The sequence below is a fragment of the Rhamphochromis sp. 'chilingali' genome (genome assembly GCF_963969265.1).
Source record: "Rhamphochromis sp. 'chilingali' genome assembly, chromosome: 3".
NCBI lineage: Eukaryota > Metazoa > Chordata > Actinopteri > Cichliformes > Cichlidae > Rhamphochromis > Rhamphochromis sp. 'chilingali'.
Genome location: NC_137931.1, coordinates 7,398,450 through 7,424,106, shown reverse-complemented (window position 1 = coordinate 7,424,106; position 25,657 = coordinate 7,398,450). Strand labels below are relative to the sequence as shown.

Genomic DNA, 25,657 nt, shown 5'->3' with positions numbered 1-25,657 from the left:
ATCGTGTTTGTTACTTACAGGAGAGAACAATTAACTTTCCCAACTGGGACTGTTGTGGAGGGCCGCACCAATAAGCTGAACTGCTACTGTTAGGGCCTCGTTTTAGCCTTAAATGTTACAAACAATGCTACAAATCTCATCTCTATAAACGGCTTCAGTCACCTGTGTTGTCATTTTCAGTATGAACTAAAGAGGTATTGTGCGTTTAAGCAGTTTTCCTTTTTGTGATCTAGAGTTGTGGTAATAGACAAGAGTTTTCCTTTAAATACAGTAGCAGCGTCACTGAGATCATATAGTACATACAAAAGGCGCACATGCGCTTTCATAACTGCTTTTCTTTCTCATTTTTTTGGGTAAGTCTGCACATCTGTTAAAACACGTGTTGCTGGTCATGAGGTTGGAACCTCTGTGCCTTTTATTCACACACATAAACGCACACACACAGTCAGAAATAGACGCACACACACAGCCACCCACATGTAATATTTCTGTGAGAAAGCCCAGCATAACCTAGCAACATTTCTGTGTGTGGTCCAGTGGGTTTTATCCACACAAAATCACAGGTGTAAGCTCGTTTATTGCGTTTGTGTTTCTGTAAGTTGAAGCGCAAACAGGCCTGCTTCTGACTTTTTAGACCTTCTGCTCCTACAAAGTAGTTCCTTTTTAAGTTGTTGCATGTGAAATTCTTATTAAAACCTCTCAGTTTTAATGATACTTCCCAAAAATATGATTTATAAAGAAATATGAAATCCTTAAGCTAATTTATCTAGTTGATTTTGGAGGTTGGTGTGTATATATATAAATGCTTCGTTGTCATCTGAGACATGCCGGTGCCCCCTCCCCTCAACTTCCTGTTAAGGCCCCTCAGCGGTGGACTTCCAGCACTGTCTCCCTAATTCGCTGTCGGACATTTTCATTAGACCTCCGATGGCAGGTGTGTACGCTGATGAGCGTCGCATTCGATTAGAGCTGTGCTAGAAGCTGACCTGTGGAGAAAAAAGGTTGGCTATGCTTGTCAAATTTTATTAGCCAGGAGGCAGTCTTTGTAGCTGGAGCAAGAAAGATGAGATGAAAGAGGAGTGAGAAAGAACAGGAGGCCAAAGAGCAGAGATGTGAAGGCTCGTGAGGGGTTGTGTCGTAAATTGCGACACTGTGCTAAGAACGGGGAGACGAGGCTAAGTAAACGGCGCGTTGCTGCCGTGGTTGGAGCAGTGGCATGAGGATTACATGCCTCTAGGTTTACCTGACACTGTGGCAAACTGGAATGCTCAAATCACTCCAGACAAGCATGAGTAATTGTTGAAATATTTTAGGAAAAGTGCTACACGCGCTGTTGGATATAGAAATGTTACGTCTTTTTTTTTTTTTTTAGCAATGCCATGAATAGCACTGGTTTCCTTGCACACTCTGAATATTGGTCCGATAGAGGAAGCAGTTTTATTCTGCTACAGGCGGAAGCAGCGTTAAAGAGGTGCAAAGCAGACTTTATATAATGAGACTGCTCATTAAGACAAATGCTGAAATTTACCTTTTCTGTACAGCAGAAAACAGAAGCAGAAAAATGCAACTTCTTGTGTTCTGCCGAGGATTTTAGCCGCCCGACAGCATCTGCCTGAAGTAGACTTCTAGTTGAAAACAACACTTCATTAGTGTGTACTCCATATTAAGACCTTTGTGTCTTTTTTATTTGTGATCTATCCAAGTCAGGGGTGGGCAATCTCAGTCCACGAGGGCCGGTGTCCCTGCAGGTTTTAGATGTGTCCTCGAACCAACACAGCTGATGTAAATGGCTAAATTAGCTCCTCAACATGTCCTGAAGTTCTCCAGAGGCCTGGTAACGAACTAATCATGTGATTCAGGTGTGTTGACCCAAGGTGAGATCTAAAACCTGCAGGGACACCGGCCCTCGTGGACTGAGATTGCCCACCCCTGATCTAAGCTGTTAAAATGTTTCCCGTTGCTCTGTTCTCTGTGGTCAGTCATAGAGTAAGCAGCCTGTTTTACTGGAGGCTAGTTTCAGATTGTCAGTTAATCAATTTATTGTTATCATTACCACGCGCTTGTCTAACAACAGAAAACAGATGCATGGTGAGTAATGTGTTTGTTGAGCAGGATGCTGGGGGTCATCGAATTAATTTGGACTTCCGAAAACCTTTTTGGTTTTTTTTGTTTTTGGCAGGGGGGCATTGTTGGCTTTTGACATGTATGCATAGGCTGAGCTGTGATCAGTGTAACCAAAAGCATCTTCTTCTCCACCTTATTTAATTTTATTTGTATATTTATAACGTCAAGATATTAAAAAACAATAACCGGTGCTGAATTACTGGATTCTTGAAGAGCCTTAGCACTAGACTAGACTGCCACGGCCTTTGACCTCTGCTGTCTCCATGCCTGTCCAAATAGAGGTGTCGTGGGTAAAGAATAAGATCATGGAAGCAAATTAGCTTTCTCCCAAGTGTGTCTGTGTTCTCCTTTGGGTGAGGACTTAACCCACTGGTGTGGGGCTGGGACTAAAGCAGGGTCATTTGAGCTGGTTAGGCGAACCGACTAAGATGCCTCCTGGATGCCTCATAGGTGAGATGTTTTTTGGCAGAACCAGCCCAGAGGAGACCCTGAGGCTGACCTGAAAATGCTAGCAAGATTACATCTGTATCAGAGCTATCTTCACAGAAGAGAGAGCTTTTTACTGGCGCTCAGACATCCTGGACAGTTGAAAGTGGGTGGGTGTAGAGATTGATTGTTAGCATCTTTCTTAGCATATCAACTTCATTATGGGTTAAAAAAAAAAAACAGTCTGAGTTACTCTTGTATGTATTAGTACTCAGTTTCAGGTTTCAGTAAGAATCAGTGTAACTGATAGAAAATGAATGTGTTCCATTGGTTGTGGTTCTTTAGGGCAAAAGTAAAAGGAGGAAAAAACTCTGTTTTTCCGTTGCTTTTAGTTTGGAGCACCAATGAGTTTCTGTCTGAGTCTGTTTCCAATATTTCACCAGGAAGCCAAACATTGATCATGCACTTTGAAGTGTGCTTACCTCCAGCATGCAAGCAGCAAAGAAAGGCCTGCCCGTCTGAGCTCTTTTCCCCCAGTGCGTTGTGTTAAAATCAGCTGGCCCCTGCAAGAAGAAGTCGCCAAACCAGCCGGCGGCAGTGCACACTTCCTAATTAGTCTGCCCTCACACTGGCTAACACCACAGGATAGTTGCTTTTCTCACACATTTTCTCCCGCTTGCTTTCCTATCACCGGTGCTTCTGTTCTCTCGGCCTAGTCCCCCTGTTCGTGCTTTTACTCCTTTTCCAAGTTGCCATCTCAGTCTTTATGTTGCTGTTTACTTCTGCTCTCATTCTGTCGTCTGACGCAGCTTTCATTTCCTGCTACTGTGTCTCATCTTCTCCCTCTCCACTCTCCATCTCCGTCCTCCTCCAGTTTTCCTTCTCACAGCACTGTTAGATCAGTCTGTGTAGTCAGGTACTGTGAAGTATGCATGGGATAAAGTATTTGAACGAGACGTAACTTAAATGATGTAAATTTTCTGTACTTGAGTTGATATGGCAAAATAACACTTTAGACTGCAACAAAGCAATAAATCCATAAAGTCTTTACATGTCGGTCACTTAGACTGAACATTAATGTACAAATGGCAGAAAATCACTACAAAACTCTGGTTCCTCACATAATGAGAACCCGTGTCTTTGTTTTAAACCAGTCATTCACCTGTTTTTATTTTTCACTACACAATACTCGCTAACTAAAGAAACATGAGAACACAACAATAGTCTCAACCACTCAATACACCCTCTGTGTGTATTTCTCAGACAGAGAAACCCATTTGATGTGTATTTGCACTCAGAAAGTTCTGCAGAATCCCAACCAACCAACCAACCGACTTATTTCTGCCACTTTTCTGGGTGTGGGTCATAGGACCAGCAGTTTAAACAAGAATGCCCACACCTCCTTTCTCTTTCACCACCTCCCCCACTTTTTCTAGAGACCATCAAGGTGTTCACATAATCTCTCCAGTGTATCCTGGCTCTGGTGCGGGGTCTCCTAGCAGTTGAAGCTCCCCTTGGAGGCAATCAGGAGGCATCGTGGTGCCCAAACCACCACAACTGCCTTCTTCTAATGTGTAGGAGTAGCAGGTCTACTGGGCCCCTTCCAAATGACAGAGCTTTCAGAAAGAGGAGTCCTGTGAAGTAGATGATCATGGGCTTTTGTTACAGTGGGGCAAAAAAGTATTTAGTCAGCCACCGATTGTGCAAGTTCCCCCACCTAAAATGATGACAGAGGTCAGTAATTTGCACCAGAGGTACACTTCAACTGTGAGAGACAGAATGTGAAAAAAAAAATCCATGAATCCACATGGTAGGATTTGTAAAGAATTTATTCGTAAATCAGGGTGGAAAATAAGTATTTGGTCAATAACAAAAATACAACTCAATACTTTGTAACATAACCTTTGTTGGCAATAACAGAGGTCAAACGTTTACTATAGGTCTTTACCAGGTTTGCACACACAGTAGCTGGTATTTTGGCCCATTCCTCCATGCAGATCTTCTCGAGAGCAGTGATGTTTTGGGGCTGTCGCCGAGCAACACGGACTTTCAACTCCCGCCACAGATTTTCTATGGGGTTGAGGTCTGGAGACTGGCTAGGCCACTCCAGGACTTTCAAATGCTTCTTACGGAGCCACTCCTTTGTTGCCCGGGCGGTGTGTTTTGGATCATTGTCATGTTGGGAGACCCAGCCTCGTTTCATCTTCAAAGTTCTCACTGATGGAAGGAGGTTTTGGCTCAAAATCTCACGATACATGGCCCCATTCATTCTGTCCTTAACACAGATCAGTCGTCCTGTCCCCTTGGCAGAAAAACAGCCCCATAGCATGATGTTTCCACCCCCATGCTTCACAGTAAGTATGGTGTTCTTGGGATGCAACTCAGTATTTTTCTTCCTCCAAACACGACGAGTTGAGTTTATACCAAAAAGTTCTACTTTGGTTTCATCTGACCACATGACATTCTCCCAATCCTCTGCTGTATCATCCATGTGCTCTCTGGCAAACTTCAGACGGGCCTGGACATGCACTGGCTTCAGCAGCGGAACACGTCTGGCACTGCGGGATTTGATTCCCTGCCGTTGTAGTGTGTTACTGATGGTGACCTTTGTTACTTTGGTCCCAGCTCTCTGCAGGTCATTCACCAGGTCCCCCCGTGTGGTTCTGGGATCTTTGCTCACCGTTCTCATGATCATTTTGACCCCACGGGATGAGATCTTGCGTGGAGCCCCAGATCGAGGGAGATTATCAGTGGTCTTGTATGTCTTCCATTTTCTGATGATTGCTCCCACAGTTGATTTTTTCACACCAAGCTGCTTGCCTATTGTAGATTCACTCTTCCCAGTCTGGTGCAGGTCTACAATACTTTTCCTGGTGTCCTTCGAAAGCTCTTTGGTCTTGGCCATGGCGGAGTTTGGAGTCTGACTGTTTGAGGCTGTGGACAGGTGTCTTTTATACAGATGATGAGTTCAAACAGGTGCCATTCATACAGGTAACGAGTGGGGGACAGAAAAGCTTCTTACAGAAGACGTTACAGGTCTGTGAGAGCCAGAGATTTTCCTTGTTTGAGGTGACCAAATACTTATTTTCCACCCTGATTTACGAATAAATTCTTTACAAATCCTACCATGTGAATTCATGGATTTTTTTTTCACATTCTGTCTCTCACAGTTGAAGTGTACCTCTGGTGCAAATTACTGACCTCTGTCATCATTTTAAGTGGGGGAACTTGCACAATCGGTGGCTGACTAAATACTTTTTTGCCCCACTGTACCTTACCTGGATTGAGACCCCAATCTGGAGCCAGATCTGGGAAGAGTGCCTGGTGGCTAGGGGTACAGTAGGCTTAGCCTGAACAAGCCACATGGACCAGGACTTACGTGGATCAAGCCGCAGCCCTCGGTGGACCCATCCCCGGTTCCGAAAATTGTTTCTGCAAATGTACCTATGTAAATTTAAAGTCAACCTTAAAGTTGGCCACCATTCTTCATTTTTTGTCTGCTTATGATTTTTTGCACTGCTGCTAAGGTTCCTCGTGGATCGCTCCATAGAAGTCCCCGTTTAAACAGAGACCCTATGATTTAAATTTCATGTTAGAAAAGAGAATGAAGGCACTGTGAGCCAAATGTTCTCTCTGCTCTTTTAGGATGTTACAGTAGAACTCCCCAGTGACAGTCTGACACTTTGAATGTCAGAAAAATGATATTCATGCTTGTTGTGTTATTATGAACCTTGCCTCAGGAGAGTGCAGGCTCTTCCACTGAAGACTGCCATTCGGTCTATGTTGTAGCAGCACAGAGAGCTCACAGCAGCTGTGAAATCATAAACGTCCGTGTGGTCAGATCAGGACTTCCAGGATGGGATCCAAATGTAGCAGGAGCACTGGGTGTGGAGCAGCACTTCACAAGGACTCAAGCTTCAAGGGCCAAATTTAATTTGGGAATGTTTCTTCAGTTTCCTTTCCTTTCTTTCTTTCTTTGTAAGAAAAAAGGCAGTCGAAGTCATTTGAGTAATGCTAGGCAACAGTACATGATGGGCGAGGCTGAGTGACTTTTCAAATAACCACAGTCGCAGTGTTGCTTCTCTAATTAAGCCATAAATAATAGAAAAGTTCATAAAAGGTTTTCCCAGATTACTTCAAATCTGAGGAATGCCAGCCCTGTTTCTCAACTGGAGGGTAACTCATTTCAGTGCCTTGATGTCATTAACAGTCCTGTGTCACATTAGAGAAAAACTGTGCTCGCTAAGGCTTAGAACAACTGAGCTGAATGGCTCTGGCCTCGGGCCGGCAGACTGCAGCAGTTATTAGCTGCTGATGACAACGGGGTAGCTTACCTGTCCGTCTCTTTTAACACACGTATATAGGACAGGACAAGCAAATGTGCGTGCGTGTACAGCCACTCATTAATCCCTCTGAACCTCTTCTTTCACTGTTTGGAAAGCAGCCTGCTCGAATTGTCAGCCCATCAAACCGCTACTTCGCAAACCTCCAGCCTCTCCTGCACCCCCCCGCACCCATCCACCCTCATCTAATGTTTTATCCAGAATCAGCGTCTGTCTTCAGCCATTAATATGATAATATTTGGCGTTGTCAGTGATGGAGGCCGCAGCATAATGAGATAATTACAGTGTTGTTTCATTTGGAGAGCGACACGCACGCTCAATCAAAATGGCAGGCCTAATTACGGGCCCAGGGATTGGCTAATGGGATCGCTAGAAGAGGGGTGGCATGAAAAGGGAAAAAAAAAAGTCTTAACTTGGCCGTGTGCATTTATTCTCCACGGGTCTGTTTGTTTGTGTGTTTGCGTGATGGGCGGCAGAGGGTAAGACTACTAAAAAGCTAGCAGTAAGTGAATAAAAAGAAAAATGCAAGAGATGAAGTGTGAATATCTTAATAGCAAGGTTGTCTGTGGGACACTTGGGGGGGAAACTGAGATGAGTATTGATTAACTGTGCATTGAAACCAGCCATTAAACCAATCTGAAGAAGCAACAATTAGTGCGGTACTGGGAGTAATGCCGCCTCCGATATCCATCTTCATAAAACGGAAGCATCTGCGCTGGCGTTTCATAACAGCACGGAAACTTTCGGAAAGTTATTTTCCTCATGGCAGCAAGTTAGGATCGAGTTTTGCGCCCGAAGTGTTGACAGGGACTCGTTGGCAGAGGACGCACGCGCGCACAGAACAACGACAACAACAGTGTGCACACCAACATACTGACACGGGAGTGTGTGTGTGTGTGTGTGTGTCTGTTTAGGCATCTTTGTGGGGACCAAAAATTGGAATGTTACCATACTTGTGAGGACCAAACATCACTTATGAGGACACAAGTGCCGGTCGTCACGAGTTTGAAGGCATTTTTGAGACTTAAAATGTGGTTTTAGTGTCAGTGTTACAGTTAGGTTATGGTTAATTTTAGGCTGAGGGTTAGGATTAGGTATTCATTTTTGATGGTTAGGGTAAGCGGCTAGGGAAAGCATTATGTCAATTAGATGTCCTCACTGCGATATCAAAACGAGAATGTGTGTGTGTGAGAGAGAGACTCGGCTTTCTCTCCCCCTTAAGTTGAAGACATGTATACCCAGGCACAATCACATTGTCACTGTGTGTCCCGCATACCAAATTATAAGGATCAATCACCCATTTGTACATTACAGATATTTGGTGCACACACACACACACACACACACACACACACACACACACACACACACACACACACACACACACACACACACACCGTCTCAGCCTGATTTTCTAATTAAAGGCAGGGTCACAAGAGAGACTTAAACACGTAATCTATGTACTTCACTAATGAACCTCTGCCTCTCGCGCGCACTCTCCCTCTCTCCTTTGCTCCGGTTTGGTCTAATGGTCTGCCTGGAGGTCAGACCATTAGACGGCGTTACACACGTGTAATAAAGGGTGCGTGGGGGTTTTGTCGGACAAAAAGGTTGGCCTCGCGAGGCTGCTGAGGGCATTCGAGTTTTACAGATGTGTGGGGTGGTTTTGAAGGAAAGTTGCTCTTCCTATTCTGTTTTTCCCTCCCGAGTTTGAACACCTTCTCAAGGCGTGTATCTCCCGAGGACATAGAAATGGCAAACGAACTGCATATCAGTGTCAATATTAGATACCCGTTCCCGCTGCAGCCAGTAAACACAGATAAACGACAGCACTGTGTCGCACTTTGGTAGCACATCCCGAAGGATTGTGCTCGCTCAGGCGCAAACCGTCTGTTGCCTTTGGTGTGCGCGCGCGTCCTCACGCTTGTTTGTGTGCGCCCGACTCTGTAGTGCCAGGTGTGTGAGGCTTATCTGGCATTAAGGTCCAGTGAGCATGATGATGTTTCTCTTTAAGTTTTGTCCCCATTCTGTCTCGTTCATATCTCCTCACTGGCAGTCGCTTGCACTTTTGTGGGGCCTATGTATTCTTCTTTTTTGTTTTTTGCCTTTTGGTGACCTCTAGGTCGGGTTCGGCCTCACCTTTTGGGTGGTTGATTTGTCTGTATCTGAATCCGGGATGGCACCTCGTTGCTCTTTGTGACATCAGAGTGAAAAGACAAAAAACGTGAAATGTTTCAGCTCCGTTTCTCTCCGCTGCGGTTTTATCTGTCAGCTGAAGAAAGTTCAACAGAGGCACTGATGTCTTTGTGGATATTTTCTGTCTTGCCCGTCAGTCTTCCTGTGCAGTCAGGGCTTGTCATCATGAAGCCAAAGAACATCGGCGGCTTTAACAAAAGATTAAGCTGAATATGTTCCACCTGCCTTCTTGCTTCACTTCTGAATTCCCACCTGTGTTGGATGCTCGGCTCTTCATCCTGCAAAGGAGATTTAAAAAAAAGATTTATTTATTTTTTGTCTTATTTTGTTTAGTTTTTTTTTTGTTGCTTCTCTCCATAATAGTGTGTGTTTGCGATTATTAACCCTTCCTGTTGTGCTCGTCTCTGCAGTGATCAGCGTCTCCATGGAATGCGCAGGGAGTACACGCAAGCCCGAGCCGCCCCGGGTTACGAGGAGCTAGACGCCGCACGGCGCCGAATCCTGGAGTATGATCCAAACCGGGTGAGTGTGCGTGCTTTTTTTTGGGGGTGTTGTAGTTGGTTTAAACTGGACACCAGTTTAAAAGATGGTGAAATGAAGAGTGTATGTCAGTGTGTGCTTCTTTCCAAAGCACTCCTGAGAGACCACTGTGTTTTCCCGTGTGTTGTTCTCAGGCTGATTTCAGCTTCTTGTTAACATTTGAGGGGCCTGTGTGCCATCGAGGAGCTGCCCGCTTTCCTCTTCATTTGGTATATGGAGAGATCTATTAGACTGGTGACATTTCCATCCCACCTTTCTTTTAGCTCCGCTTTATCTCTTTCTTTTGTTTCCTATTGCTTTTCCTTCTCTCCACCCCTCACCCCCCCCCCCCCCCCCCCTTTCTGTTCTACAAAGGCCTGAAATCCCTGATTGTTGCCTCTCCCAACCAGACTGCACTGCTAAATGTCCCTGAACCTGTATTGATCCGGCCTGAGGAATCATTTCATTTACCTCTGTACACTCCCAAACTCGGCATACTCGCCATGGAAATCAATAGCCATTTATAAAGCATTTTAAAAAGGGATTTTTTTAATAGCGAGCCCAAAGATGCAGAAAATCACACTTTGATCCAAATCAGAATCGCCGAATCTCGCCACGGCATTTCCACTGAGCGAGATTTGGCTTTCATTAGGTAACGCGAGGAGAGAAGCAGAGGCATCTGGGAAATATGGATTTACTGACCGCATCGCCGCAACAAAATCGTCTGATACAACCGGCCTCCCGCCGCGTTCACGTCCTCACTTGTTGTAGTCTGTGTCTATTGAGCAATGAAGCCCCGTGAACCAGTCTTCATTAGGCACTCTCAGACACACGCCACAGTAGCTGTCTCTGAGGCCCGAGGGGCTTTGTCACTCATTACGCATCCCTATGCAGCATGTGTTTCTGCCTCGGATCACCGTGACTCAGTCGGTACCCAAACTCTGATGCAATTAAAGCGCAGCAAGCATGAGGTGCAACCTCTGATCAGTTTGTTGTTTTTTTTACCCAAAAAGAAGACAGCGGTGTCCACAGCAGAAACCAGCAGTGGCTTTCTCCCCTGAGGAGACTGATAATGAAACACTGCACTTACCAGCACACACACACACACACACGTAGTGCGAATAGACACAGGAAAACATCAAGGAAATTCTAGTGGGAACATAAAAAAAGAAGATATTGGCAGGATATTTTGATTCATAACATGATGATATATAACTACATTCACAGACATCGATTAAGCTTTTATGGAGTATATTGCTTGAGTGCTTAGTTCTTATATTTCTTTCTTTCAAGTTCAGATCTATCAGAAACCCCTTTCCTCGCACTCAGACGTACGGCTGTTTGCACAGATTTCCTGCACTCTGCTTTAACCTCTCCTTTGCACTGAAGTTGCTTCTGTTTGCTCATGAAACTTCTGCTCTCTGATTTTCCTCCTTTTCTTTTTGTGGCACACAGGTTATGTTTGATGGCTGAGTGGTTAGAGCGCATGTCAAACAGGTACCTCCCCCAGAGGAGCGGGTTTCTGCTTCAGTCACTGCTCTTCCCCTGCATCGCTCGTCCAATCTGTAATATAATTCAGTATCCAGTAAAGGTGAAAAACTTAACATAATACTCTTTGGTTTAATAATTAACCAAACTTCAGTACAATCACAGAGACGGTGTGTTTGGCCAATGGAAATGTTCTGTTAGAGATGTAAGATTATCCAAAGTAGACTAAATTATCGAGTAAAGACAATAATGTATTCCCATTAGTTTATGGGACTTGATTTAATCTACTCCAGAGAACACCTCAGTAACCGCTTTAAGTTTCATTTTGTACAAATCTCTTTTATTTTAAATCTAAATCTAAATTCACTGTTTTGAGAAAACAAAAGAATGATCCTCCACTTTAAAATACCAGCATGAGACAAGTGTAAGACATAATTAAGCCCTGTTGTGTTTGTGTTGTTCACTTTCGGGAGCTGAAAAAAGTTGATCAGCAGTCCTTATGTCATGTGATCATCGGGATATATGAAGTGGGAATCACCAGACATCTCACAATACGATGTCAGCTATTACATTTGCACTCAGCACCGTCCGGTTCTATAGTAATATTACTAAAGCCAGCTGAGTCGAGTTCTCTCGAGTTGTTCTCATTGACAAAGTCTGTATTTATAAATTTGACTGCAATTATTTTAAAACTTTGGACAACGTCTCTGAGAGTGATGGCAGTCATTCCAAGTCCGGCTGCAACTGTTTGCAGAAAGGTTGCAACCTGTGCAATCACCTTGTGGTCAAAAGTGTGCAACACCCTGAAAGTCTGGGCAGCCATTCAGTCACCACGAGTTGCGATTGTTCACAGAACATGAAATAAATTACAATCACCGTCCAGCCACCAGTTTAGTTTTATTTCTTTGTTTATTTCAGTAGCTGTAGGGAGCTCGCTGTCCTATCATTAGTTGTGTGACTGAGCCGTTAGCTTGCTCTGAATTAGGCGTAAGCTTTGTCAAGCTAACCGCGTCCAGCGTTGGGTAGTTTTTTGGTTGAGATGATGAGTCTGCTCAGTTCCCGGAATAATAACTAAATAATTAATAATAAAATATCAATATTTGGTGTCCCTGTGTTGATACATTATTGCCATACACCGCTATTGCAGTTCCATGCTATCTCAGAACCCCCACCCCTCCCCCTTCAGGATATTGCTGCACATTCACCTTCTTACCTTACTTTCTCTCTCGATGGTATGGGGCGAGCATAAATACAGAGCGCTTGAGCGTGGTACTCACTCGCTTACAACGGCCTTGTTTTATCAGCCTTTTAGTTGCCACCACTTCTACCACGCCACGCTGCTCTTTTATACTCGGCCCTTTTCTGCAGCCTTGAATGGTTAAAAAGGCTTTCCAAGCTCTCCGCACAAGGCCAGGAGCACACATCTCCTTCTGTCAGCTGTGTGTGTGTGTTAGAAAGAGAAGATAAGTGTGTCTGTGTGAGTGTGTCTGGGTACCACACTAACCTAAACGGACATAAACAAAAGCAGGAATCAAAGACTATGGTTACAATATCTATTCGTGTCTTTGTTTATTGTAGTTTTTCCCAGCGTGCACGGTTTAGAGGTGGAGTTCATCGCGCGGGTCTGTGTCACTGCCTTTGTGTGTATATGTGAGCACGCCCATGCGGTTAAATCTGGTCTTCAAAAAGGGCTTCGTGTCGCTTTCTCATTTCTTTCCTCCAACCCTGCTTCCTCTGTGTTCCTGTCTGTCTATCTGTCTCTAATTTGACCCGTCCTCCATGTTCCCTGTCTGTGGATAGGTCACACTTGTAATTATGCCAATCACACTGTCCCCACTCTCTCTGTTTTCTCCGTATGCTAATGATAGGCTCCCTTTAATGTCTTGATGGCCAATTAAGCCACAAAAGTACACGAGAAGTTTCTTTTTTTAGACTTCTTTGTTCTGTAAGATCAGTCAGCTGTTGCAGAGACTTCTCTTGACATGGTTGTTTATTATAGTTCGATAAAGGCAATAATATATCAGCTTAACTCGCCGCGCTGCACATGGGCTTATAAATTTGTTGACTCCGCTTGTTGCTACGACACCCCTGATGACATCATAATCTAATGATCTAATATTCAAGTGGATTTTGGCGTAAAGCTCTGACTGTGTTGTGTGACATTCAGTTTTGTGATGTGGTGAGACTTGAGCTTTCTAGCACGAGACTGTGAAAGTCCTACTTCAGCTTGTGTAACAACTCAGTTTAAGCGGCCTAATGTTGGATCGGATCTTCGGGTGTGTTTGGGTTGGTTTCAACACTCTTTTTGTCTGATTGTTTTAGGGTGGAGGTAAATGACATGGTTGTTGCACTTGTATTTTAGTCATTTTACTTTGATTATCCTCCAATTTCCTATCTTGTTTCCTTCTCGTTTGCTCTCGTTCTTTCTTGCTCGACATTGCCATGCATTGTTGAGGACTGTCACCTCACAGCATTTGGTTTCAGTATCTTCAGTTTTAGGGGTTTTATTGGTTTTACAGATGATTCCAATTTAAAATATGTCGTACATGTCGCTAATAAACAAGCAACACAGTCACAAGCACGTCTGAATAATGAAAAACTTATGGAAGAAGAAGAACATTATTAAATTAGTTAAAAATGAATGCTGGATAACTGGTATGATAAGAGGGTATAAAAACAGAGCGCTCACTGTGTAACAGTTTGAGCAGCTCGTTGCCGACATTATAAATGTAACCGCACAGTTGGCTACATCAAAACGAGAAACTCATTTTAAGAAATTCATTACTATAAAAGTAGAACAGTGAAAGTGCATCGGTCAGCTCTAGATTTGCTCGGATTAGTTCTCCACACTCTGGACTCTCTGATTAGTATTAGTATTAGTATTTATTTATTTATTGTCATTGTCAAGAACAATGAAATTGCTCAGCTATGGTTGTCCGTCTGTTCCACACAGCCAGCAACACGCCCGGTTTTCGTCATATCTATATGTGCGCACATCCTCTGCACTAGGGCTGCTCAATTAATCGAATTTTAATCACGATTACGATCTGGGCTTTCAACGATCATTAAAAATGACTGAGCCGATTATTAGCCCCTCCCTCATTTATCCGCGACACCTTAAAGGCCGGTCCGTGAAAATATTGTCGGGCATAAACCGGTCCGTGGCGCAAAAAAGGTTGGAGACCGCTGATTAAGAGGACCCGAGGGAAGCTCGGAAAGCTAAGCAGAAGTTATTTGGAGAGTGACTGCCGTTGGTTGAAAAGAGAGTTTAAAAAAAAAAAAAAAACTTCAGTGGTGTTGCACACTATTTTATATTATTTTTTTAAAGTCATTGTTAACCCTTTAAAGCCGGTCAGAGCAGCACGCTCCGTTTTGCGTAACTATTTTTAAATCCCTGTAGAACCTGAACCGTGTAAGCTAGCGCAATAATTTGTTTTGCATATGAAACCGGAGGAGTTGTACTTACATCTTATGCCATCAGCTTGTCCTCGGTCACGGTTTCGTTCCACATATAGCTTTGCAAAAATTGCATAAAAAGCGCTTGCAGGAACAAAAACATAATATTCCAGAAACACGCTTCGCCGTTCCTATCAGCTGTTCGTAACACTTCCCACAGTGAAATGATGCACATGCTGTTTTCTTTGCAAATTTGCATCATAGGATTGTTTTTTGTTTTTCCTGCAGTATATAAAAATTGGTGTATCTCCAAAATAAAACTATGAAGACACTCAAAATAAATTTCCTGTTGTTGTAAACTATTTTTTGCAACTTTATTGTATTTAAAGTTTTGAGGGATAAACCTCTTAAATTTCTCCAAGTAGAAATATATGTAAACAAAACAAAAGCGATTTTCAATTTTTTTTGTAGTTTATTGCACTTTTTTGCAATTTATGTAATTACTATGGACTTAATGCATACATATTATTAAAATATGGGCTATAACAGTTGTATTGATGTATAGCAACTTGAAATGCTCCCACAAATGGCACTACAACATGTAAAAAAAAAAAATAATAATAATATAAGCTCTGGTGGACTTGGTTCCATAGTAGGTCTTAAAGGGTTAAATAAATATCGTCAAATAATCGTGATCTCAATTTCAGTGAAAATAATCGTGATTATCATTTTTGCCATAATCGAGCAGCCCTACTCTGCACACACGCCATAATTCACACCATGATGGAAAAACCTTTTTTGACAAAAATCATGAAACATGAGATGATGGGGGTTTATTTAAAAACATTTTACGGGAAACTTTTAAAATGCCAGATGATAAAATATGAGACGCTTGGTGGCTCCAGTGTTTAAGTGAATGGAAAAGTGGTTTGTAGTCTAAAGCACTTTGAGTGTTTGAGTACAAAAGCCAGTCCATGTCTAGTTCTCTCTTTTTGTCCTCACTCGTTCTCCCTTTTGGCCTATTTGTTTGCCCCCTAGTGGTTCCTTTTGGATGTCCTACAAAGTCTACAGCTGGTGCACTGACCCAGACCGCTTATTCACCTCAGTGTCTTTTTTCTCTCTGTCAGGTTTATTATAATGGAAATGTACATTATAGTGTATGTGACCATGCCAAAATGAATGGTAACGCAGCGTGCCAGAATCCTGTTTGCCCAGTCTAACAAAGACACACGGGCACACATACAGGAGGCGCACACACCCATACACGTACGCAGGAACTCGTGCATCTTATCTTCAACTCGTTACCCTGTGAATCATAAACAACAGCGGCAGCACATGTGACACCTTAATGAACACAGAAGTCCCCGAAAACCACACTCGCGACTACACACTCGGAGTCATTATGAAACACACACGGAAAAACGCTCGCACAAGTCCAGATACGACTTGTCATCCATTGCGCAGCTGCTTTTTTCTTTTTTTTGTTTTTGTACTTCTCTCTAATGTTGTGTGCACGGACATCCATCACCTTGATGATATTTTAATGTCACATCCTCAGGCTGTCTCAATCTCTCCCCCTCTCTCACTTTTCCCTCTCCCTCCCACACGTCGGCCATCACTTCATAAATAAACCCCCACATCATTAAGTAAACACGCACCAGCCTGTCACGGTGATAGATGGCGTACACACACACTTGCGCGCGCACACACTCGTTCGTGGACGTGTGCGCACACGCATTCAGGCGCTGGTGATGTGCGAGGGCCTCTTCATGCCCACAGGCACAAGCCCCCAGTGGTTTTTGTGCCCATAGTCCTAATGATCTTCACCAGTGAGATGATCTAAAAGCTTACTTTTAGGGGGGAGAAAAAGCACCTCGTTCTAAGAAATAAAGTCAATGGCAGTTGTCAAAGTGTTGCGTTAACAGACTTGCAACTGTATCTGCAGGTTCTGTATCTGTGGGCTGATGTGTAGTTTATTTACTGGAGGCTCCCACTGTGCCTCACTGACTGTCCATCACAGCTTTCACCTGACAAGCGCACGCTCTTACCGCACACCCTGTGCTATGAACAACTCTGGCCCGCTCTCTCACTCGTCCCGCTGTTCGCCTGCTGCTGGAGACGCTGTGATGAAGGCCTGCAGAAACCTGCTTCTAAACACACAAGGGGGAAGGAGGCCCGAGGGAGCAAATGAATGAGGGAGAGGATGTGAGAGGAGAGGAGAGTGGCAGCAGGGAAGTGACGGCGCAAGAGAGAACTTTTTTATTTTTATGAAAAACAAAAAGGAACTAAAACTAAGAACATGACAAAGCTGCAGAGTCAGAAAGGCTTAAAGAAGCTCCTTAGGGGGAAAATGGGAAGGATGAAAAATAGGACATCTAATAGGAGGATCTGGATTGGCACGACGAGGAGACAGATGGGATAGAGGAACTGACAGACACATGGAGGCATTGACATAAAAGACTAAAGAATTTGAGCTAAAGAGGAGAATGAAGAAACGATGGTTTGACAGTGTAAAGTGTAGCCTGCGCGGTCTTAGTTGTTAGAGATTTAAACAAGCATCCGCCCTGCCGTAGTGTCCTTGAGCTTTATCTTTACTCCATCTCTAAATTTTCCATTAGGGATGCATTAATGCTCGGAAGTTCCTCTAAATTCATATTTCAGTGCGTTTTCCTGCCACAGCACACGGATTTGTTTTGGAAATGATTTGTCATGTTCTCCTTCTGAGAGGAAAATCACTGCGTAAAGGGAAGAAATAAAAATAAATGACAGAGAGCATATACATTTTGGCTTATGGCCAATCAAAACATTTCATTTGGAATAAAGCAGTAAACACGGTCGTTCTGTCAGGCTGATGGTGGCGCTGGCCTCCAGCCGACCAACAACCCAGAAAAAACCCACAAAATTAATTTAGATTAAAAAAACCTCTTGTGTGAGCATTTTCTCACCAACTCCTTATTCAAAATGATCCTTATTTTAAAAAACAAAACAAAAGAAAAGGCTCTTGAGTGGAAAAGTGAACCAGGAACAGTCAGTTTGGAGTTTTAATAGGGATCGTCCTGGAATTCCGACCACAGTTTTCTATGAGAGCAACAAACCATTAACGTTGCACATATACAGCAAGGGATAATGTAGCTTACTATAATTAGTGAACATAGATCGACTGACATCAGTTAAGCATCAGCTGAAAGTATCACTTTTAACCTTTATATCTGGTTGTTGCCAACCTTTCCAGGCTTGCAGTTTAACTGCTATAGTCTTTGTGTTAAGAAAAAAAACTAATTTCCTGATGTCTAAGCTCAACGGGGGTCAATTCAGGCTTTTTTTGGCCGCCAGGCTTATAAATCACTGGTTAAAGTCCTGTCTTCTATAACGCTGCTGACAAATTGTTGTATTTCCTTGGCTTGTAACCTAAAGTATAATGTGTCTTTGCCCCCCTGCTGTCTCAGCTGTCAGTCGAACACGCACAACAGCCGCCCACTCAGAGGTCCAGAGGCTTTTCTTCCTCTCAGTAATAATAATACACACACATATATATATAAACCTCATTTTCACATCCCTTTTTTTAAAGCTGGACTTTAATAGAAGGCTAGGAATGAAGTCTCCTTGCTCAGCAGAACAAGGGAGCGGTTGTGTAATGCACGAGGCAGTGTAGTTGTCAAAGCTTTGTTTTCATCCCATGCGTGCAGTCTCTCTGCCTCTCCTTCTTGCTCGGCTCTGTACTGGTCAGTTAATTAGAAACATTTCAGGTAAAATATTAGAAATGTCGGTTTGTAAAGAAAAGAGAGGGTGAACGAGGCTGAGATGCTAGTTTGTGCATGTTGGAGAAGGTGAGCAAGTGAGAGCGCGAGCAGCTGGTCCGGGGGTGTTTCTCGGAAGGAGGCTGCACTAATGTTAGACTAATGTTAGTGTTAATCAGATTAGCATATGCCCTGTGCGTGTGCGCATGTGTGTGTGAGTTTGTGCTGTTCCTGCACCTGCACTGTGAAAATGAGGAAACAGAGAAGAAGTCTGGACGCAATAAAAAATGATGTGGTCCCTCCCAGGTTTAAAATTAGGTAAATAAATATAACCTGAATGACCAACAACACACGGCATATTACAACTCATCGGTATTTATTCAGCAAAAGCTAAGCTAACAGCTTGTAGAACCACTGTTACCAGTAATAACATGGATTCATCATGTTCTGTGTGAATTCACCAGTATCTCCCATCATATTGAGGAATTGTGGCCCCACCACATCCGGGCAATTGTTTAAATACGGATTTTTTTTATGCTGTCAATCAAGCTGAGCTCTGGGCTTTGGGATTCGTTCCTTTTTTCAACCATTCTGTTGCAGATTTGCTGCAGTGTTTGGCTACAAAACGCACCCAAATCATCACCCCTCCACCTCCATGCTTAACAGTTTCTGTGAGGTGTTTATGCTGATATCACAGCCAGACATGTCCACTTTGGTCTCATCTGTTAAATGGACACTGCTCTAGAAAGCTTATGGTCTGTTCAACACTTCCAGATAAGTGACACTTCTTACATTTAAACATTTAACATTCTAGCTGGCACCTGGAGAGCCTGAAAAGTGTCTACTACACATCAGAACACTCCCTTACCCTGTCGGTGATGCCAAAGAAATTAATGATTCTTCAGAGTAAGCAGTGCAGCATATTAGCTTAACACAAGAATCAGATCAGTACACAGTACTGGTGGATACTTGAAGGCAAAATCTCAGTGTGCAGTCAGATCGGTCCATCCCGAGCATAAACCTCCTGAACGTGTACACATTTAATCACAGTGCACTGCACAATAATTACTAAGGAAACAAATGCATAAACTGCACAGAAGCCAACATGCACATATGTATGAACACCCGCTCAGTCACATTTTATTACCGACTTTTAAGAGGTAACATGCCACAAACACATAAAACCCACACAGCTCACAATCAACCATGCAAAAGAAACAAGTCTAGACACGCATAAGCAGGCAAACACACACACACTCACAATCATCATCAAAGGGCTGCAAACCTCAGCTTTGGCCAGACTGAAGCTGTTTTCAGAGTTCATTTCACTGCAGGAGGCTGCAGCCAAATCCAGGCTGGCAGCGAACACACAAAACTTTTTGAGGAGAATCCCATAATTCAGTAATTACAAGACATGCAGTCTTCTCATCCTGGTTTCCTTTTAACCCCCTCTGAGATCACTCTCGCACCCTTAAACGTAAAACACACTCTAGATTTTCTGTTATACACACACACGCCCGTCTTATCCTGTACAACAGTTGAGCCCTGCGCTGATTAAAGAGTGCCTGTTGGTCCCTAACTCTAACTGTGGACCAGGCTGCTATTCTGGCTCATAAAATTACACAGGCCCCACCACAAGTTAGTGTTTGGATCACGCAGCCCAGAATAACATCGAACAAGCTACTGTGCCCAGCTACTGGAAAACAGACCGAACAGGATGAAATGACAGAGGAGAAATGACTCGGGAGGCGAGGCTTACAGGAGACTGTTCTTTGTTAATGCAGGGCTTGATGTGATAATTATAAAGGGAAGGATGTGCTGCAGAGATTGCCCCTTCTTACAAGCCATTTAGTCCAGTTTTCAGCCTTGTCAGATCGTTTTATTCCTTTCCACTGAGGTGAGATAATTCACTGGTTTGCAATGCAAATGTGATTGCCGGTTGCACTTATACCATGAGCTCTTCCAGAACAAGGAATTATCGGGAAATTGTGATTCATGAATATTCTGCAAACAAGTAAAATTGAACTGTTTCCAGTTAAAAGTCATCTTTACCAGCCCCCAGAAGGTCACGGGGACATTAGGGGAGGACAGTACGTACTTGCAAAATGTTAGCATGTTAGCTTTTTGACAGAGTACATCAGCTTGAAAAAGGCTGTTGATTTTCCATTGTGATCCCCTTGCAAAAGCAAAGGGGAAAAAGACTACTGTGGAGCAATTATCTCTCCATCCCATAATCTGCATGTAAAAGATGAATGCTGCCAATGTTATATCACACTCTGGTTTGTGGACCACCACCTTAAAGCTTCAAGCAGGAAAAAGGATGTCCAACAGCTAACACTAGCTAGATTGGTTAGCAAGGTGCATCAGTAGATATGGGTTCAATGCACAGACACACAGTTAAATGGTAGCATGCAAATGAAAAATAAGATTTTTCCTGTGAAATTAACTGCAGCAAATCATAGTTATTATGCAATGATTGCAATAAAAATGCCTCTTAAGGCACCAAGCCGAGCAAACACTTTGCAGCCTAGCCGTCACCTCTCTGTCCCTCAAAATGTCCATGCCTGTGTTTGTATTAGGGCTTACCTTTAGGTCTTAATCCAAGATAAATGAGTGGGTTATGTAATATCTCATACCTTGTATAATTATGGAAAAAAAAAAGTTGGAAAACTCTTTTTCTTTGCTCTGGTTTATCCAAATTCCCATTAGGCCTCGCACAATCGGCATGCTCATTCGGTGCTCTTTCTGAAATTTCACAGTCTGAGCAGGTCAGCGGGTGTTGTGTATTGTTTGACATCGTCCGCTTTCTTGGCCATTGCTTGATTGGTACACATATGAGCACTCCCTGTTCCAGCATCTCCGAAGCGCACCGACTCAGACTCGAGCACCGGCTGAACTTCTGTTCACGCTCCTGGGAGACAAAGACAAGAGTTGAACAGCTCGTTCCAGCATTATGTTTCTACCCGCTGCTATCAAGAATTCTCACACACACGTATAACACCTTTCTCCCGCTTTTCTCCCTACAAAGTCACAATGAGTGATTCCATCCACGGACTCCTCCTCCTCTGTCCTTGTCTCTCCAGCTCATCCCTGAGGCTCCACGTTTCCCTCTCGCTTCTTTTTTTGTTTTAAGTCACTTCATTCCAATGCTGCACAGCAACCGGGTGATTTTTTTTTTTCTTTTCTTTTTTCCCCCTCCCTCTCTCCCGCTTCTCCATCTGGGCCAGCAAAGGCCTACAGGGACTTATTTGGTGTCTGTCTTTATCCCCACAGCTCGTCTGTGGCCTACGGGCAAACTGCAGAGTGTGATCTGTCTGCGAGCTGATAAAAATCTCCCGTTCTCCTCAGTGCTCGTGCCCACTCTCACTTCAAAGCACTTCACCGCGCTATGTTTAGATTTAAGAAGATGGAGTTTCGACAGGGTCAGCTACGTGTTTATGTTGTCTCCGCTGAGGTCACATTTCCGCCATCGTTTTAAATCATGACACCATTCCTCTCAAAGGTGCCAATGTGCACAATGGGCATTTTTGTTGTAGTACCTGCATTTTCAAGGTAATGTCAAGTTCTTACAGTTTTTTTTTCTTTTTATATTTCAAGCTTTTACCTCTAAAAAAGGAGGCATTAGATGCAGGCACTTGTTGTTCATAAAGTCATATTTCTATAGAGGAATCTAAAAGGATAAGCGTGATTTATTTCATCACTTAAGGCTCTGAGCGTCTTCCTAATTGACTTTTAAATCAAGTGGCTGGAACACTAAACAGGCCACTTCATCACTCCCCTTCCACCCAAAAATCTGGGGTTTTGTGCATTGTCTGTACTTCACAAAGAAAATTGCTGCCAGCAGTGAGCTGGGAGGCGAAAGGGACATCATGGGCCAAGAGGATGCAGTGCTGGCAAACATCTGCAAGTACTGCACTCTGCAGAGGAAATTGCTTCTTTGCTAAATTTCCAGAGAGAGTTAGAGGGAGTTGGCTTCTAGGTAGCTTCTGCTAAAGCTCCATCATACAAGGAGCAATGTTTTTTTGGGGGGGAAAAACACTCTTCTGTGGATTTTTCCAATCCCATTAATTGTTTTTGGAACTAAAAAAAATCTGGAAAAGCCTGGACAAAATATAAGAAAGAAAAATGCACGTAGAGATACATCAGGATAAACGAGTTTTTGGGTTTTGTTTTTTCTAAACTGACCCCTTCAAACCACTGCAGTAATCCTCTTCTTTAAAGGTCCTGAAGTTGGCAGGGCTTGCATCAAAGCATCTGAAGGTCAAACAGATCAACCTCACGACATTTTCAGCAGGCCATTGGAGAGCATGAGTAGCTGGATGCAATCATCAAAGACTCCGTCGCCGGCGGTGGCGTCAACCCCCACATCTAAAAATCTGTGACCGGAAGGAGAAAACAACAGAGGACTGTTTAACGCATGCTGTGGAGATGATGCCTTCTCAGAGCACAAACGCATGACTCAGCACAGCTGGACGGGGAACTGGCAGAGTGATGCTGCTGTTTTTGGGGTTTTTTTAAACCTGGTTTGAACTTTAAGGCTGTTTCTAGACTTGTGCGCACTCTCTGGTTACATCACAGGGGGAAAAATCTGTTTCTTACACACATGAAGACATGCCTTTTGGAGGCGTCATAGCCTGGAAAGAGGGGACACAAACCATCTGCACACACACATACACACTTGCAGGGGTATTTGGATGTTATTTCAGTGAACAGTGGGAGGCTAACAGAACCGCAGAGGAAGACAGGAGCAGGGACACGGCCCCAGTAAATAAACAACGCCCCATGGCCACTGCCATGGCCACACACACTAACACACATGGAACAGGTTTAGGATCCATGTTGAATGAAGATAGGTGTGACAGCAAAGCACACCAACATGTAAGTTCCCATTCTAAAGTCAAAGGCTCCTTTCCAGAGGTTACTGGAACTGGAACTTACTGATTTGGTTTAGCAAAACATCTTAATATATTGTTAATGCTACAGTCACACAAGGGGAAAGCAGTGGTTGAAGGCTGTTGCACAGCCAAATTTGTTGTAATCTCATTGCCTTTGAGCTTCAAAGACAGACTAGGTCTTCTTCAGAGTGACGTTTTTGCATCAAGACAGCATTAAAACATCAATAAGTTAGTGTGCTATCAGTTTTAAATTGACTGGGGCTACGTTAATGATGAATTGTTATGAATCTTTAAAAATCAGAAAGCTGTTCCTGTCTGCATATGCAGAAATTCGCATTAACTACTCGCATTCAGAGTCCAATAAGGACTTCTTAGATTTGAAACAGAAATTTAGGGATAGTGCTGTACTCGCTACAGGACAGCAGTTCACCTGTAGAGTGACACCGTATAGGACTGTAACCCCAATACACCACCAAAGAAGTTGAACCTGTGTTGCAAACAGACGTGTCATAGATGAGTTGCATTGATCTGGGGAGGCTGACTCAGCGTGTTGGCAAACTCTGCATTTTTAAATTAGACTAGCAAGTATTTGCTAACTTTTGGTAGTTTCATAGTGATTGTTTTGAGACCAGTTGCAACCAGAAAGATTTTATACATGAGGACTAAAAATATATAAATGAATAATACAGCAACAACCATTAGCCCACCTTCATGACAGGTCTCCACTGCTGTTTTGCTGCTGTGCTGTGTGCCTGAGAGCAGCAAGCAGCAGGTACTCTGACACCGAGCTGACATAAAAGTGTACATACATTATGGGGCATAAATAAAGCAGCACTTAGGTATATTTTCAGTTCTTTTAGTTTGAGGAGTACCTGCTGAACTCTGCAGTCTCTACTGTGCCATCTCTCTTTCTCTTTGTTTTAAATCTCTGTGAGTACGCTATGATAGAAGTATCATTATCAGGGGATGAACACGAGGCCCTCTGCAGACATCCTCATTGCCCTCCGAGGTCCATGCAGACACTACATTACAATGCACCAACTATGCATTAGTCATCCAGGTGGACTTGGAGGGGAAGAAAAAAAAAAAAAAGTATAATAAGAACAGCTACTCACCTCTGATGTCTGCAGCTGTCTATATGTGCGTCAGCAGGAGGGTAAAATCCCAGCCTCAGTCTCTTTATTACCCACAGAAAGGCTCAACAGTGTTAAAGAGAAAGATGCAAGCACCAATGTGTATGTGCGGTCAAACTGACTAGCAAAACATGGAAACAGCCACATCTGTGAACACCATCGCCCGGCCGTGTTTAAAATCGCATATTTGGAACCAATAATTCATCAAAAAATCCAGCTGCTTTGCACAGATGCTTTAACTTTAAAAGACAAGCCTACTTTGAATGCTGTGTCATCATTCTTGGCTGATGGCAGCTTAAACAAATCAAATCCTCTCTCACTCTCTCTGTGTGTTTGTCCACTTTTAGCCAGTAGCGTCACTGGTTTTCACAGCGATGTGCACAATGTTGTGTTGAGTATGCTTCCTCTCTCGCTTCTCTGATGCATGTAAAACATTGAGTCTATTTGGAGTTCATGTAAACAGTTTGAAAGTTTAAACCGGAGAAAATGTATTTGGACAGATAAATTAGCTTTGCGTGCGGCTGCGGCAAAACATACGAGTCACCAGCACCGCTCTGAACACTCTGTAGCTAATGAGACAAAATATCTGTTGGCCCGGTTTGTTTCATCCTTACATGGACCTCTAGCACACTCGTCTAGTCAGAGCCTGAACTCAACTGTAAGGAAATGTAAAGAGCCATTGCAAGGTCAGAAGCTGAGGCCTGCACAAACACTAACAATGATGACAATTACCAGCAGATTGGCCTATTACCAAACTAGACTGCATTCCAGTCTGAATGTGTGTAACCTTTGGTCCCCGTGTGTGTGTATGTGTGTGTGTGTACCATCTGCTGCTAACGAGCTCTGTGTGAGCAGGGTCCAGGTGTGGGAGTGTTTAGTGTACACTGGGGGGCAAGTGAGCCTCCTGTTTGTGATCCGCACACACAGAGCCCTCCTAATTCGACATAATCTTGTGTGCCGACGGGCTCGATTCGGCTTAGCATGAAAGAGGTGCTTCGACCTTTTCGAGCATGAGCTGGTTATTAGCTGGTAACTATGCCAACAAACTGCCTCACAAGAACACTGCAAATCCAAGAATTTTGCCCGGGAAAAAAAAAACTTTCTTTTGGAAGAAGATGCTCAGCCCAGTGGCTTTGCAAAATAAAGGAAAAAAACACACGAGAATGAGAAATAGAAAAATCACTGCTTTGGACCTGACATGGTTATCAGTGGTTAACATGAGTGTTAATACTCAAACTACTACTATTGTTCCTCTTATCTTGCCTTAGTCGAGCTATATGATTATGCAAAGACTTCCACAGCCAAATTTGAGGACCCTCGATGTGGATGCACATCGCAGCTAAATAAAGAAGCGGTAAAATGTTGCTCTATCTTTAAAAAAACTGCAAAATAAGAGGAGG

General features: G+C 43.4%; 1 protein-coding gene across 4 annotated transcripts in view; it reads left to right on the top strand.

Annotated features, from left to right (window-relative positions):
• pard3ba (par-3 family cell polarity regulator beta a) overlaps positions 1-25,657 on the top strand; it is a 207,335-nt gene that overhangs the window by 153,831 nt on the left and 27,847 nt on the right. For all 4 annotated transcript variants that reach the window (XR_013971013.1, XR_013971014.1, XM_080877580.1 and 1 more), the window contains exon 22: positions 9,500-9,611. Coding sequence is in view for 2 of the 4 variants with exons in the window: in XM_080877580.1 (XP_080733706.1) it covers positions 9,500-9,611 (112 nt within the window). In the remaining 2 variants the exon portion in view is untranslated. The remainder of the gene's footprint in view (positions 1-9,499; positions 9,612-25,657) is intronic.